The 17,114-nt window shown below is 41.3% G+C and overlaps 4 protein-coding genes across 6 annotated transcripts in view; 3 read left to right on the forward strand and 1 right to left on the reverse strand.

Moving 5' to 3' along the window:
• On the forward strand, window positions 1-6,357 carry fkbp7 (FKBP prolyl isomerase 7). Its single transcript, XM_057851502.1, has 4 exons — window positions 1-255; window positions 4,772-4,923; window positions 5,300-5,427; window positions 5,503-6,357. Exons 1-4 carry the CDS (start codon window positions 53-55, stop codon window positions 5,662-5,664), a joined length of 645 nt encoding a protein of 214 aa, XP_057707485.1. The 5' UTR covers window positions 1-52; the 3' UTR covers window positions 5,665-6,357.
• Window positions 5,470-15,025, reverse strand: osgepl1 (O-sialoglycoprotein endopeptidase-like 1). Of its 2 annotated transcripts, XR_009066243.1 has the most exons (8): window positions 14,529-15,025; window positions 12,675-13,062; window positions 12,401-12,605; window positions 12,122-12,270; window positions 8,071-8,201; window positions 7,934-8,005; window positions 7,704-7,842; window positions 5,470-7,669 (listed from the first exon to the last, which is right to left on the reverse strand). XR_009066243.1 is itself a non-coding variant. In XM_057851495.1 (7 exons), the coding sequence occupies exons 1-7, from the start codon at window positions 14,732-14,734 to the stop codon at window positions 7,764-7,766; spliced, it is 1,230 nt and encodes a 409-aa protein (XP_057707478.1). In that variant the 5' UTR covers window positions 14,735-15,025; the 3' UTR covers window positions 5,470-7,763. The 2 variants fall into 2 exon arrangements, 1 of the variants encoding a protein (XP_057707478.1); XM_057851495.1 differs by having other exon boundaries at window positions 5,470-7,842.
• adat3 (adenosine deaminase tRNA specific 3) overlaps window positions 14,461-17,114 on the forward strand; it is a 16,203-nt gene continuing 13,549 nt past the window's right edge. Inside the window, exon 1 of one of the 2 annotated variants that reach the window (XM_057851499.1) lies at window positions 14,461-14,504. In XM_057851499.1, the coding sequence (XP_057707482.1) occupies window positions 14,498-14,504 (7 nt within the window). In that variant the 5' untranslated portion in view covers window positions 14,461-14,497. Of the gene's footprint in view, window positions 14,505-15,650; window positions 15,797-17,114 lie in introns of those variants that run through there. The other variant, XM_057851500.1, reaches the window with a different exon arrangement.
• alkbh6 (alkB homolog 6) lies at window positions 15,707-16,981 on the forward strand. Its single transcript, XM_057851501.1, has 2 exons — window positions 15,707-15,796; window positions 15,999-16,981. The coding sequence occupies exon 2, from the start codon at window positions 16,004-16,006 to the stop codon at window positions 16,709-16,711; it is 708 nt and encodes a 235-aa protein (XP_057707484.1). The 5' UTR covers window positions 15,707-15,796; window positions 15,999-16,003; the 3' UTR covers window positions 16,712-16,981.

Consider the following 17,114-nt stretch of genomic DNA (forward strand, 5'->3'; position numbering starts at 1 on the left):
AGTTGCAATTTGCCACGACTGCAGCAGTTTGCCCAGGTTTCGCTCCTCAAACATGTGGAAGTTGGTGAGTTACTACGCTCTGTGCATCTTTGTGTTCTCTCAGCTCCGTTTTGCGAGGGTTTGGGCAGACGATGAAGTCAAGATCGAGGTGGTGTTCCAACCCGAGACGTGCGAAAAAAGGAGCAAGAAAGGAGACCTGATGAACGTCCATTACGACGGATTCCTCGCCAATGATGGATCCCAGTTCTACTGCAGGTCAGTGGGGAAACCTCGTGATGCTTTTTACTTCTAAGGAAGCACGTTTTTAAATACATATTATGCTTCCATGTTCATAAATAAGAATGTCCTTGTGGGGAAAAAATCCCACCCAATCACTATCCACAAACCAACAAATATGTGGGAATTTCATTTCATGAAACAGGTTTTACACTTTTCCAGCATATTAGAGCTTGAAAATATAATTCATCATGTATTGTTTCAGACATTTAAAAAACCTCACTCCCCTTTTCAAGCACAAATGACTGTCTCGAGCCAAAATGTCCAACTTCCTTTTTAATTTCGAGTAGCCTATGAGTTCTTGAGGCATTTTAACATAACCATTCATGAAAACGGTGACCATCTAACATGGTGTGGCTGGATGACATTTGTCTTGAGGGGTGGCCAAAATGGTTTCTCTTGTTGTTCAATTTTTGGGTCCTTGAGATCTTCATGTGTCCTGTTATGATAAAACAATGTCTACAGTTTCCTTTCGATGGTTAAAATTAGTGCCAGGGAGTAATTTTGTTTCTAACCTTCATGGGGAAACTACTGATGGAGTTGGCCTAAAGGAGGTTGCAAAAATTACCAACTTCCTGTTTAGTGCTACACAAGGTTTATGGATAGGTCATTTAAAAAAGTTTAGGGCATGTGACTATTTTTGCTAATAAAAAATAAATTATTATTATTATTATATTGTAGCATCTACAAGGACAACACCCACTTGGTGATGATAATGCATACTCAACAGGAAAACACTCCATTATTTTCAATGAATTGTACCCACCTAAACACCGTGAACTGTATGTAAAAAAAAAAATTGGCCAAGAGTTTAAGACAGTGGTTCTTAACTGGGGTTCAATCGAACCCCAGGGTTTCGGTGAGTAAGCCTCAGGGGTTCAGTGAAGGTTAAGAAACGCAGAGCTCTATTTTGTACGCTGAATAAATCTAGGCAAAGTGGCGTTTTAGACCAAGTTTTGGGCTGGTTTGCCCTCAATTTACAGACTTTATTTCATTTATTTCAACTGCTAACGCTCTATCTAATGGGAGGATAGATCGGTTTGCTCAGTGGAAGGCTGAGTGCCATAAAAATAGTATGTGATGCGAGGATCCAACAACAAAATGAAAACAAAAAAGGAACTGAATTAAAAGTTTCATTTTCCAATGTGAAAATCAACTGAAAAAGGCAAAATTATTTGTAGGAATTTTGAAATCTGAACAAGAATTCACTTCGATGTTAGCTTGCTAAGTTTTGAATTCATAAAAAAATGGGTTTATTTTGAAATTCGGCGAATGCACCTGTGACACACGTGGGGTTCGGTACCTTTAACAAGGTTAAGAACCACTGGTTTAAGATGACGCTCGTCACGCTAAATGCTAATGCTAGTGAGAATGCAAATGCTATGCTAACGCTCTGAGCCACCTAGCATCGCGTTTGCAATGGCGTCACAACCCCCTCCCTCCTCCCGCTCTGCTTTCTCCTCGTCTGTCAGACATCTCGCTTGTCATTCAACCAAATTGTAGTAATGGGCGCTTTCACATCCTCAGTCACAATAAAGGCGTTGCAAAGATGGGAAAAGTAATTAATCAGATTACTCACTAAAGACAAAAATAGCGCCGTTAGTAACGCCGTTATACTGTAACGCAGTTATTGTCAACACTGCTTATAACAACACAAATGTCGGTACCAGGGGTGGAACTTAGGCGGGTGCTGGGAGTGCGACCGCAGCTGGGTCTTCAAATGGGCCCGGTTTGCAGATGTAACGTGGGCGTGGTTGGACAAGGGGAGGGTCAATCAGAAAGACAAGATGATGCGCGGAGCTGTAATATAGTGTTTAACCCTTTCACCCCTAAGCATGCTGCTGAAGGACATGACGCATTTGCGTCTAAACCAATAAATACACTGAATTTAGTTGCTACTGCCACTTCTGGGAGATGACTGGATGAAACTTTACCCATCAAAATCAAATCATGAGGTTTGACACGCCCTCTTTGCTATTTTTGGCTATTTGAAAACCAAACACAACTTCAAAAAGGATAACGTAAAGTGCTCATTTCTCATAAAAAACACATTAACATTAAAAATAACCAATAAAAGCAAGAAATATACCCGACCCAAAAATTGCACTTTGTTCTGGTGTTTGAGTCAAAATCAGTGCAGATTTTTTTTGTTGCCCAGCTGAAAAAATGTGGATCTTGAGGGCATTAAAGCAACACTAGGTAACTTTTCAAGCTTTATAAAATATTATCACAAATGAGATGAAAATATGTCGATTGACAACTAGTTGAATGACACCGCTTTTATATCTTGAGGGGGTCTGTATCTTCTTTCACCGGCAATAATTAACTTTGAGGAGGGTGGCAGGAACCCTGCCACACAAAAAAACTACAAATGTGCCGACTCCTTTATGGCATACATTACTTCCCCCTTTCCCCATTTATTTTAAAGACAGAAGTCGATGCAAACGCTTTCATGCAAATTCTGTTAAGATGGCAGAGCAACAAAAGAGACAAAAAGTTTTATCTGAGGAGGGCAAAAAAATAATATACAGAATAAACATTAGCCCGGTTTTCACTCGCTGGCGTTAGCCACACGATTTCTAACCGTCCTATGCTATTGTTTAGCCACAACTGGATGCATTACTTGTTTATTATTCATCCTTCACACAGCCGCTGAAACAGAAATGTTGTTTAATCCATCTGCAGGCGACCGGGAGATTGATTTTTGATTGATTGATGATTTTACAACACTGCACGGGTGTGCACTGCATGAGAAATGCAGCGCTGGTCCTCATGGGAAACCCAGTTTTCCTTAAGGCAAAACACTACCATGTTTGTCCACCAGTGTCGCTAAAATCAACCAAAATTGAAAAACTACCAAGTGTTGCTTTAAGTTTTAAAGCGATCCAGGGATAGAAAGACTTGTAGTTCTTAAGAGATAAATGTTAGTACAAGATATTATAATTTGATATTAAAACCCCGCTTGGTGTTTTTGTTTTTATACAATTTGTAAAATTATTTTAACTAGTAGGTCGCCTTTGTTGTTGATGTCACAGGGCCACGCTGCCAGAATTCCACCTGTCAAAAAAAAAAAAAAATACATGTCACTCTTTTATTATGTAAGGTAGTGATTTAAATACACCACAAGGTGTCAATGGCGAGTTTTACATTAATTAGGGATCAAGCCAATGAGTGCGTTTTTTCCCTTGACTGACGCTGTAGTTTCTTTAATCCACAGTGGGAGAGAGAAAAGAGAGTCAACACAGGCATTTAGATTCGTAACTCGGACCGCGCCGTTTATTGGCATAAAATTCGGCAACTCTTTCACAATACACAAAAGTATCATATAGTGAAAATCAAACTACAAAACTAATACTCATACCTCTCAAAAAAATTCACAAAGAAGAAAAGTGCTTCAATCTGTATTACTGAGGCCCTATTCTCACACAGTTAACACAACAATGCAAAGAGAACTGGCATTCACAATAAAAATAGATGCGCAAAATACACATAAAACTTACTCAGAATTTGGCCGAACTATATTTAAACATTTTAGCAACTCCTTTAGCTTAACAAATACACTGGATGGCAATATTTAGTCACAATACACAAACTATAATGCTGGGAGCCATTTTCAGGAGTCTTGTGAAGACAACACTTAAATGAATGTGAATCACAATAGACCCAGTCTTAAAAAAAACAGGGAGCTACGGAGTCAGTCAAGGGACAAAACGCACTCATTGGCTTGATGTCGCCATTGACACCTTGTGGTGTAATTAAATCACTACCTTACATAGAGTGTCTGTGAAGCACAGCAGCTTGGCCCTGTGACGTCAACAACAATGGCGAGCAACCAGTTTATTTTCATTTTTTTATTTAAAATTTCACAAAACTTATTAAAACAAAAACATTAAGAGGGGTTTTAATATTAAATTATTATTACTCTTACTAATATTTATCTTTTAAAAACTACATGTCCTTTTATCCGTGGTTCCCTTTAAAATATCTCTTCCAGCCACTTGGCCGGTTGTCTAGAGTGGCCAGCAAAAAAAATTCCAATTGCACCCCACACACGCACCGGACGATCACCTTAAGGCAGGGGTCCCCAACCTATTCCACAAAGGCCCACTGTGGGTGCAGGATTTCATTCCTACCAAACACCATGACAACACTTTTTCCCCAATCTGGTGTTTTACAAGTGCAATCAGTTGATTGCAGTCAGGTGTGGCTTGTTTTAGCAGAAGCCTCATTGGTTCAACTGTCTCTGCTGGATCGGCTGGAACAAAAACCAGGACCCACAGTGGGCCTTGAGGACTGGGTTGGAGACCCCTGCCTTAAGGGGCCTGCGAAAGTATGGAGGGGCCCACGAATAATTGTCCACTAGCTCCCCTCCTTGGGACTGTCCACTCGGGAGGTCCCCTTGACTCCCGTTTATACTCCTTGCACACGGGCCTCGTTCACATTTGTTCCGCCACTGGTTGGTACCCAACATAAAATCTTGACTTCCCAATTTCAGCCGAGACGACAAAGCCGGCCACCCGCAGTGGTTCATCCTAGGCGTGGGACAAGTCATCAAGGGCCTTGATATTGGGATGGTGGACATGTGCGTAGGGGAGAAACGGAAAGTAACCGTTCCGCCCAGCTTGGCCTTTGGAGAGAAAGGCAAAGGTAGCCACTCGGTGGTTTCTGTCACTCATGTGTTTGTTCGTTTCTTCTTTCACGTTGTGTCTTTGCCTTGCAGCTTCACTCTAGCCGAGATGAGGGCCTTGCATCCACTTTCTTGTCCCTCCGTGGCATGACTTTAAGCATGCGTGCAGGTTTTATGGTTCCACATTTTACTTCTACATGACGGTACTTCTGCTCACTTCATTTACTTTGTTGCTTGAATGCGCATGCTGTTTGCATGCCGGTGCGCATGTGATTCTGACAGCTACCAGGAAGAGCAATAATGTTCATGGGCCAATATGGCCCAGTCGTCTTCAGTTACCCAGAAGGAGCATTAAAAATATATTTTTTTATTATGTCCTTTTTCAAACTAATAAAGGTCCAGTCCCACCCAACGCGACAGTGATATTTGAGGTGGAGGCCTTTGCAGTGTCCAGGGGTCCACGCAGCATGGAAGCTTTTGCACAAATAGACATCGATAAAGACCGGATGCTCACAAAGAATGAGGTACTGGAAATGTGAGAGTTGCATCAAAAAAGATCCAAAAAGGATTTTCAAAGCAGCCTTTACTGGTATTTTCAGATTAAAGACTACATAAAGATGGAGTTTGAAAGAGAAGGCAAGCCAAAGGATGAGTCCTACTACGAGAAGGTTATCACCGACATCTTCCGCAAGAGCGACAGCGACAACGACGGGATCCTGAGTGCCAAAGAGTATAACATTTACCAGCACGATGAACTGTAGTTGGTTCTAGTTCAGTGATATTGAATGTGTGGTATCGTTTTCTCTTGTCCGTGACTACAAAAATGTGTTTTGGATCATAAGGCACTGACTTTTTAAAACTCTGAAAAATCTGTATCAATGCAGATGGTGTTTCGTTTTGTTCAACTGTAAAGAATCACGATAATTCTGTCTATTTAACCCTTCTGTTACATTCATTTCTCAGCAACAGCAATAACGTCCCTGGGTCAAATTGACCGAGGTGTGTTGAACTATCCGAGACTGTCAGACATGGAATAAAAATCCCCCAAAACATTGTTTATTAGAGTATATTGTTTTCTCAAGAAGAACAATAACATTCCTGAGTCAATTTTACTAAAGTGGGGGTTGAGATTTGTGTATGATTTTCTAAGACACATAAATATTTAGCATAGACTTCACTATCAGTTGACGGGGAGCGGGGCCGCTCCATAGGGGGCCTATTTTCAAAAACTTAAAATTCAGATATGTTCAAAACCAAATCCGCCATCAACCTTAATTTAAAAACAAGCATCTCCCTTATGCATAAATGAGTCTCCATGAGCAGCGGCATGACAAAATGCAGTCGCTCCCTAATAAAATCCTAATTATTTTTTATATAAGTATAACAAAACTTGAAATGGCTACAAAATTCTCAGATTTTATGCTAGATGCACAAAAATCACCAAATGGAGAGATAATCACCTATATTTTCAGAATGAATAGCATTTAGTGCAGTTTTGCAAGTTTTCAACAGCTCATAAATCACTCAATTTTCACATCAGAAACTTAATACTTGATGAAAGCATGCAGAGTCATCCTAATTTTACTCAACAAAAGCAAACTTTGCATTTTTCTGGATACAATCAACTTATTTAGGTTGAATTCAGATGTCACTATTGCCTCAGCACGTCTTGCCGACTATCTGGCCCTCGTCATTTTTAGATTGAAATGTTACACGTAAAAACTTTTTTTTTTGTATGGACGCAAAAAAAAAAATTCGCCAGAAAATGGGCAGTTGGCCGAAAATGACCTGATTTTTTTAAATGTAATGTTTCGCTATTGTGTATGGATACAAAATCCAAAATGGCGGCATTCAAAAAACAGCTTTTGAAGTTGAGAATTCTAGTAAATAATGTGTAAATCCCGGAATGTCTATAGATATGAACGCAAAACAGTCTAGATTCTTGGTTAAAAGCAAAAAAACGGGCAGTTATCATTCATTTTACGTAAATATTTCAAGCTGTAGTTACGCAATTTTTTTCCAATACATTAAATTTTTTTCACAGTTTCAAAGTGCATGCAAAGCGCCATTTTATAAAATAATTACCTTGAATCCTCGACCAAATCACCCTCGTTACACTCCTGCCAGCTTGTATGCACTAAAACTTTTGTCCTGTTTCCACCTAAATCCAGCGTCAGAACGCAGCGTTTGAGTTTATCGCAGTGAAAGCTTCCACAACGGTCTGCCTGCCCCGGCCCACTACAGGAAGCCTTGGCACAATGTTTGTAGGAGCTGTCTTGTCAACTGATAGTGATGTCTATGAATTTAGACATTCAATGTGAAGCTGTTTTATACTATATACGTTACTGATTAGGGGTGTGGCAATATATCGAAATGGTGATGTATCGGGATACTTTGTATCCCAAGAGGTTATCGATATGCTCCTGCCAAGATTGGATATGTATTGAATTATTGTATAAAAAGGTGTCACTGTTTGGATTAAAAAAAGAACTAAATATTGACAGCATTAGATGTCTAATCCATTTTGACTGGCTGGTTCAAAGATAGATTGGACATCTAGCACCGTCAATGCCACTGAAACAGAGCATTCACAACCAGTCTTCCAGGTTTTTGGGGCATTTATAGGTCACTTTAGGGAATTTACAGCTCACTTCTTATTCATTTGGGGACATTCCCAGGTCACCTTCTGTTCAGTAACCCAAAATCAACAGGAAGTGACCAAAAATCAATATATTGTATATTGTTGAAGGATTTCCTGACCTATGTATCGATAATTGTTGTATTGCCATATGGTACGATAATCCTATCGTATTGTGAGGTACACAGAGGTTCCCACTCCTACTACTGATCTGGCTGATGTTTAAATGTTCATCCGGATTCGCGGGACTGGGATGGCCGCTGCCTTCACTTGTGACGTGAGGTCAACACCAAGTGGTGCCCTGAAAAATAATATTTGAGCTTAGCTTACTATCGCGACTCACTTTGCATTAGAAAAATTTTAATTATTATTCTGTCTATGTGCACAAGTACTTTGGTTCGTAGCTAACGTCCGCGTCGGGAGGCAGGATTCCTTTCCCTTCCCTGAGTCGTTCAACACCATTCCTGACAAAGAAAAAAAAAGGTCAATTAAAAGTGATTCTTTAATCCAAAGAAATTTGATGACACACCACGCAATCATCACGCCGTTGTCAGTGCAGAATTTGGCGGGAGGGCAGACCAGGTGGAGGCCGGTCGCGTCGGTGATGACGCCCAGAGCTCTACGGATGTACTCGTTGCTCGCAACGCCGCCGGACACAATCTGAAACACATAAAGGTCAATTAATTGAGTGCAGATAACTTGAAATGGTTGTCTGTTTTTTCCTGTAACAAATTCAGAATTTACGAAGAAAAGGGAGGTACAAACACTTTTGCACATATGGTGACTGAGTATCTACTGTATATCTACATCTATACTTTGTGTGTTCGTTCTCTATGTACTCAGAAACGGTTGGGCGGATTTTGTTGAAATTTTACACAGTTGTATTTTATGTGTCTGGGAGTGCTCTCAGATGGGTTTGATCTCTGTGAGCCTCCAATTAGTGCGGAAAATTCATTCGAAATTCCAAAAATTGGCATAGAAAATGTGACCTGATTCAGGAGGCAACAATGCCATCTTTTGGGCAAATGACAAGTCTGTTTACGGTTTCATGTACAAATTTAAATGTGCTGTGATGACTCGTTGCTTTGAGTACTCCACAACAAGACGCTGGATTTCCCCCCAAAAATGTTCAATTTTCCGGAATATTAATAAGGGATTTATTTCGGCTGGATATCTCTATTTAGGTGAGTTTGTCTGTGTGGCTGTCTGTGTGTGTTTTGTGGATGGCTGGGCAGATTTTGAAGAGATTTTACAGTTTTACTTTGTGTCTGATTTCTGTAGGCCTCCACTTAGTGCGGAACTTATTCAGAACTCAAAAAATTGGCATAGAAAAAGCCAATTTTTACTTTTTTACATGCAAAAACTTGTAGACACAACTTCTGAGTGAAACCATAACTAAAAGGGGACCTTTCTCTAATAACTCTTGTTAGCGCCAGAATATTATATATACTGCTCACAAAAATTAAAGGAACACTTTGTTCCTTTAATTTATGTGAACAACACGCACAGTCATGTGAAAAAAATAGGACACCCTATTGGAGCCTGTGTATTTTCTAACATATATGGTCATAGGGATATTTAATATCAATTTTAACAATCTTGAGAGATTCAAGTAATAGGACTAAACCATTAAAATTGGAAAAAGTTTTTTTTTTAAATAACTTTCTGTAAAATGTAATTTTAAATAAATGCAATTTCTGTTGAATAAATTAGGACACCCCCATATTCAATCCTACTTAAAATGGCTAAATGATGCACATGATTAGAACATCATTACCCAGTGTTTTGAAGGAGACTTGCCTTATTTAAACTTCATATTTAGTTTGGTGTGCCCCTGACTGTTGAAGTGAGAGAAAACACCATGGTGAGATCAAAGGAGCAGTCAAAGGCCCTCAGAAGGACGATTGTAGAAGCTTATGAGTCTGGTAAGGGATTTCAAAAGATCTCAAAAGAATATAAAATCAGCTATTCCACTGTCTGGAAAATAGTCTACAAGTGGAGGAAATTCAAAACAACTGCCAACATGCCAAGGTCTGGCCGTCCAAGCAAATTCACCCTGAGAGCAGACCACAACATGTTAAAAGAGGTCTCCAAAACCCCGAAAATGTCATTACTGGACCTACAGCAGGTCATTGCTACTGTTGATGTAAAAAGTGCATGCCTCAACCATCAGAAAGAGACTTCACAAGTTTAACCTTCATGGGTGGTGTGCAGGTGGTCATGACAAATAACAGTGTTGTGCTAAATGGATTATGAAATAATAAAAATGCACTTATTCAGGACGACATGGCAAAATTACTCCATAATGGTCAAAACTGTCGACTTCACCTTTACTGCCGCACCTCCCGAACGATATTTCATGACACCTAAATCAGACATATGTCATTTCCCTTCCCTGGCTTCGGAGAATGTAAACAAACCAAGAGGCGTGACAGCTAGCCGACATACTAACCCGAACCGAGTGATGTTTCAAAGTCTTCGAAGCGGAAAATCACATATAACTAGCCCGGATTATTTGACATGACGACTGGGTTGTCGATTGTCTTCGAGGATCGGCAAACCGCCCAGCGGAGAGCAATTCACAGTTCGTTCCCCGGAGGAGGGCAGCTGCAGTTGTTGTGCAGCTAATGTGCACAAGGAGAACTTTTTATATGCCTATCAATGATCAAACGTAAGTAGTCCTTTATTTAAAGAAAGTTTGTAGTGTTTACTTTGTAATCGCTGTATTAATAATTGACATAATACAAAACAAGATGTTTACTCACTTCCTCGTAAGTCCAATGGTCCCACAGTAGTAGGGCTTGGCCAATATCCACGGTGAATGGGAACCTTTTGAAACTCCAAAAAGGCGCACATGCCTCTCCCTCATGAAGCAAGATTTTTCTGCAGCCGTTTGGCTGGCGTGATGCGAAAAATAAACGTATTAATCCGCAAAATCAGCTGAATCCTTAGTCCTCATACACAACAGTACGGCTGTTTAGTGAAGAGGACGCCTTCACCCGTACACGTCACAGCGCCCTCCTCCTCCATGCAAGCCGGAAGTCACTCATTTTCATGGCGCGGGATTAAAAAAACTAAATAAATATAGCAATCGCTTCCACACACATCCAAGCGGTCCATATCATTCAGGAGCATAAAATGCCACGTGTATTATGAAATAAACATGCTTTTTCGTGTCACATGCACTTTAATGCCCATGATAATGTCATAATTATGACAGTCTTATGATGCCGCTGTCACATTGTTACCTATTAATCCAAATAAATCAACAAATAAAACGCACTAGATTACCGTAATTTCTGGACTATTGGGCGCCCCTGATTACAAGCCTCACCCAGTACATTTTTAAAGGAAAAAACCTTTTGTACATACATAAGCCTCTCCTGGCTATAAGCCGCGTGTGCCCACTTAGTAACATGAGATATTGACAAAGAAATACATACAGTTTTCAAAATTTTAATAACACACCTTAACTTTTCATTCCAAACAGCGCCAGCAAACAAGGCAGTTATATAGCAGCGACACGGAAGTTAAATAGCATCAGCACGGCGGTACAGCACAAATTGGGCTGCTTATTAAAAACATAAAAGTCTTTGTTAGCAATCTTCATCTTCCTCCTGTGCACTCAAACCATGGAAGTCTTCACCCTCAGTGTCGGATATGAAGATGCTCAGATACACTTCGCCACGCACCTACTCAGTCTCTCCTTCGCCGTCGCCTTCAATGTCTCCCATAATGAGGCAAATGCACTCCTAAACCCGTGCTGAAGAGGACAGTCTGGCCCCTCGAAACCCGTTGGTGATGGCGGACTTCTTTCACACTGCTTCACGCTGCCAGGCTCCCCCGGCATACCTGTTCAATAGCTGCTCTTCGCATGATGCGAGTCTTGGCAAACGATCTCTCGCCGCGAGTCGTCAAAACTTCCCATACAATTTAATTTTCTCCAGCGTTCTCCATGATGCAGATCTGCCAATTCTACTCATGCACAAAGATGAGGGTCCGCCACCTCTATTCATGCACAACGTACAAAGTTAAACCACCAGTCATAGTGCAAACAAGAGTCTTCCTCGACACTTATATTCCACGTGTCTCACTCCCACATTCCATGGTCGAGTGCCCCGGGCGGCCGTCAGATAAATGCACAAATTGGCCACATCATTGCACACGCCGCAGGATCCAATATGAGGGAAAAAAGTAGCGGCTTATAGTCCGAAAATTACGGTATATATTTTTTTCCCCCAATTAGCAACATGTCGACTTTTTCAGCTCTTTCGGTCAAAAAGGTTTTCCGACCCTTGGTGATGGGTTTAACATCTTCATCTCAGTTGTAAAAAAGTGTGTTTTATCCATGGTTCAAAATAGCTCTTTGACTGTTAAAGGTTGTCGCCCTCTGCGCTAGATTATTCAGCTATTTAAAAAAAAAAAAAATTTTTTTTATCATTGATTGTCAGTCAATTTGACGAAAAATATTTTAAAATACATTATCTTTAAAACTAGTTTTTTTTTTTTTTTTTTTTAAATAGACAAAGGACAATTATTTGTAGCATTAGTCGACTCAAATGACCAACGCACTCACTCACCAGTGTGGGCGCGAGTGACGGCAGCAGCCCGTTGGCCTTACAGAACAAGATGGCGCGATGCATGCGCTTGGCCAGATGGCACGCGACCGTATGCTGCGTCGCGGCTGCAATGTCGTTCACGCAGGACAACAGAGCTCCACGATCGATTCCTGTGGACAAATTACTGTGTTGGTTCTTCAGGATTGTCCCAACCTTTCAAGAGACAATGCTAATTTGTAGTTCTTAATGAACTACTTCAAGTTACTAAATGACTTCCTTTCGAGTTATTTGACTCTGTACCTTCTGCTGCTTCCATTTTTTCTATCGTCATGGTAACTTGATTTCGTAAGCCGGCAAAAGAGAAGCAGCAGTCGTACGTTTGCCCCATTGGCGTTTTGAAAGGAAACCTCGAGCGGTCGCCGTCCTTTGCCAGTAGTTCGATGGCTTGTCCTCCGCTCAAGGTGGAGCAGCGCGGGTGCTTTATGAGTGACAGACGTCTAGCCACCTGAGGCCGACATTAAAACATCATTTGATGAATAATGGTGTCACTGGAAGTGGGTGAAAAAGATCTTACCTTATCAAGAGTGTCACCTGGAGCTTCGTCCAGAGTGCGACCCAACAGAAGGAAATCATCCACGCCGCGAGCGACGGCAAGCAGCGAGTGGCCACCTGACACGAGCAGCACCAGGAAGGGGAAGGAGACGGGCTGGAGCAGGCGGACAGTCAAGGCGTGGGCCTCCATGTGGTGGATGGGGATGAAGGGTGTGTGATGGCGCCTGACGAAATCCAGGCTGAATTTGAGGCCTACGCCCAAGCTCAGAGCCAGGCCTGGCTTCACCGTGGTGGCCACGGCCGATAGCTGGCCCGGGTCGACACCACTGTGGTCCAACGCTTCTTGGACGACACGTTCAATGTGCTCCCTGTGGAGCTGCTGGGCCACAGCGGGGATGATGCCGCCCGTCCTATATTGGGAGTCACAGATCAAAAATAGTATCAATCAGTCTAAACGGCATGTGTTGCCAAAAAGCTCAATCTTGGTCTCATCTGACCATAGCACACGGTCCCAGCTGAGGCCTGGGACCATGTGTATTTTTGTGTGAGACCAAGATTGAGCTTTTTGGCAACAAACAATCCAAGTGGGTCTGGCGTGCCACGAAAAATGCGCATGCTGAAAAGCACCTCATACCCACTTTGAAGTATGGGGCTGGGTCAGTGATGCTGTGGGGGTGTTTCGCTTCCAAAGGCCCTGGGAACCTTGTTAGGGTGCATTGCATCATGAATGCTTTGAAATACCAGGACATTTTAAATCAAAATCTGTTGCCCTCTGCCCGAAAGCTGAAGATGGGTCGTCACTGGGTCTTTCAGCAAGACAATGACCCTAAACATATGGCCAAATCTACACAGAAATGGTTCACCAGACAAAAAAATCAAGCTTGTGAAACATTATAGGAGAAGATTAGGTGCTGTTTTGTTAGCAAAGGGGGTTGCAGAAAGTATTAACACCAGGGGTGCTAATAATTGTGACACACATTATTTGATGTCAAATAATTACTGTATTTCTTCATGTGGGATTTTTCCCCACTGAATAAATGCACTTGTATTGAAGGTTGGATTTTTTTTCCATTAAGGTCCCATATTATTTGAATTTAAAAAAAAATATTAGAAGCTAAAAAACACATCTTAACCAGGGGTGCCAATAATTATGGAGGGCACTGTATATATGGAATTACTCCATTTTGAGGAAAAAAAATATGGAATCATGAGAAACAAAGAAAGAAAGAACAATCAAAACACATCTCTAGTTTTTAGTAGCACCGCCTCTGGCTTTTATGACAGCTTGCAGTCTCTGAGGCATGGACTTGATGAGTATTCTTTATCAATTTTGTGGCAACTCTCTTTGATTGCAGTTGCCAGATCATCCTTACAGGTCGGAGCCTTGCTGTTGACCATTTTTTTCAATTTCCACCACAGGTTACCGGTCGGGTTGAGATCTGGAGTATTTGCAGGCCATGACATTGACTGGATGAGTCTTTCTCCAAGGAATGCTTTAACGGTTTTAACTCTGTGGCATGATGCATTGTCATCTAGGAAAATGACAAGCATATTTTCATATTTGCATCATCCCCTTGTCAAAAGTCAAGAATTTGCATTGGACAAGGTGTCAAGAATCTCCATTGGACAAGGTGATGATGCTGGAACTTGTTTGGTACTGTTCCAGAACCACTTTTTTAAGGTACACTAAAATCTCATTCACTGCCATTGACGGCGATAGACGTCCAATTTATTTTAAAAGGACTTTATTTTAAAAGGACTAAATGCTTGTCGCCGTCAATGTCATCATTACAACATCAACTCTAGGACAGCCAATGACTTCAGTTACCTCTCTTGGGCATTGGAATGACAGGTAAGGAGAAGGTCATGGTCTCACCTAAGGTGCACCTCTTTTTGGGAGTGTAGTGACTCTCCCAGTATAGTGCCTTCCTCGCTGAGCACGGCGGCTCCGGTGTCGTCGCAGCTCGTCTCGATGCCCAAAACCAGTCGGGAGGTTTTCCCCGCGGAAACATCGCCATACCGCCGCCGTTTAAATGGAGACAGCAGTCTCTGGAGGTGCTTGTTAGCTTTGTAAATCAACATGCTAACGAATCTTTGCGGGGACTAAGAATGACTTCATTTCTCATGACAATTAATTATCTAAATATGTATGTTCTTGGAAGGTAAAAAAAAAAAAAAAAAAAAAACAAGACTAATTCTACTCGTAATTATTTTTAATTTATTTTCCAGGCGAAAGTCAACGTGACGCTACTTCCTGTCCATTTCTTCTTCTACGACTTCTGAAGTATCTAATATTTCTTAAATAATAAAATAATTCGAAAAACATTGATTGAAAAAAATGTTATATGCTATAAAAGTTACTATAAACCTTGTTTTGAATTAGTTTGATGACATTATTGTTGGCGGAATAGATATCCCATAGGAAGCTCGATGTGTGTTGCGCGCTGTGAGCCAAAGGGGATAAACGTCGTCACTAGTCAGCCATTTTGGATCGGTGCCGTTCGACAGACATATTGTGTTTACGATGAAATTGCTAATTATTGCTCAATTTTCGTACCAATTATCTAACAACGTGGTTTGTCATGATCAGAGATGCAGTAATTTTACAGCATACTTCAGGATATTTGTTTGCATTTTCTCCAAATACATCCAGAATCATAGCCACGTTAATACGACTTGTTACAAACCAAACAGTTTATAAATCTGTCAAGAATTCTGTGAGTTAGGAGTATTTTTGAAGAGAAAATCACTCCCCTGACGTCCGCTGTAGTAGAGTCCGCCAATGAAGTTTCCCGACGCAAGATGGCTGCCAGTTAATTACGCAGCCTCTATACATCTAGCTTTATGCATGCGTGCGGAACCCATGGCGGAGCCACTTGTTTCGTGCATCCGCAAAACACTACTAAACATTTTAAACCAGATTACTTTTAAGAAGATCAAATGAAATACACAAATCATATACAATAAATATATATGCAATGTTTATTACACAAAAATTTTAGATATGAAGTCGTTACAAAGTAATGGGAACAATTAGGTTATTTCCGTTTAGGGGTGGAGACTTTAGTCAGCTACACTGAGCCGCAACCACGAGAGACGGATGCGGATACTCATTTTGGCTTCTGTGTGGCCGTCCAAAAAGAGGTAAACCTACAAATAATGTGTTTATTATTCTTGTATACTTAGTTAATGTGAGGATATGGTTACAAGTTGTGCGGCATTGTTGCAACGAGGTGGTGAAGTATTTAGTTTGTGCTTCCTGCTCATGTGACAGACTTCCTGCGTGTTTTTTTTTTTTTTTAATTGAGTTTATATCCCAAACATTTCCATGTAATTTTTCCTCAAGGAGACATGGAACACCCGCCATGTATTTCTGAGGAATTGAGGCAATGTGTCGTCTATGGCGCTCACCCTACAGTCTATTACATCCCTGATTTCATTTCTGAAGAGGAGGAGGCCCATCTCCTGCAGCAGATCTATCAGTCCCCCAAACCCAAGTGGACCCAGTTGTCTGGCAGGAGGCTGCAGAACTGGGGAGGTTTACCGCATCCCAAAGGGATGCTAGAGGAGAAGATGCCCGCCTGGCTTAATGCGTACTGCCATAAAGTTTCTTCACATGGGGCGTTTGGTGGAAAAACAGCCAATCATGTCCTGGTGAACGAGTATAAACCAGGTGAGGGGATTATGCCCCACGAGGATGGACCCCTGTACTATCCGACGGTCACTACTATCAACTTGGGCTCGCACACCCTCCTGGACTTCTACACACCCGTGGGACGGTCAGAGGATGATGACATTTCAGCATCGGAGGATGAACGCCATCTTTTCTCTTTGCTCCTGAGGCCGCGCAGCTTGTTGGTATTGCAAGATGATGCGTACCGGAACCTTCTTCACGGCATCAAGGCGCACGATTTGGATGTACTGACTAACAAGGTGTTGAACCTGAATGCTGCCCAGGCACGACCGGGCGAAACGCTGACCCGAGGGACCAGAGTGTCGCTAACCATTCGACACGTGCCCAAAGTCTTTAAAACCAAGTTTCTTCTCGGGAAGAAGTGAATGTGGAAAAATAATTGACAAGTCCAGTGTATACCCACCAACCTTTTGAGTCAAGGGAAGTACTGTATTACATCATGAGAAAAATCTCATGCCGCACAACCAAATAAACTTCTGTTACCTCCTCTAATATTTGAAATAGGGGTTTTAATCTCTTAATGAGATACACAACTTCAATAATACTTCACTGACAAACATTTGCGTCTTTTCTATTAGCAAATACCTTCAAAAAAAAAAAAAAGAAATGAAATGTTTGTTTTGTTCCTAGGGGGCGCTACACACATTTACGCATATATATATATATATTTTTTTTTATTATTATTATTTTTTTTAATACATTTTCTCAAAGTTTTCACCAGTGTTCACCCTGCTGTTGAGTTTGGTGAGTTTTCAAGCATCCCGAGGG

The sequence above is a fragment of the Corythoichthys intestinalis genome, chromosome 12 (genome assembly GCF_030265065.1).
Source record: "Corythoichthys intestinalis isolate RoL2023-P3 chromosome 12, ASM3026506v1, whole genome shotgun sequence".
NCBI lineage: Eukaryota > Metazoa > Chordata > Actinopteri > Syngnathiformes > Syngnathidae > Corythoichthys > Corythoichthys intestinalis.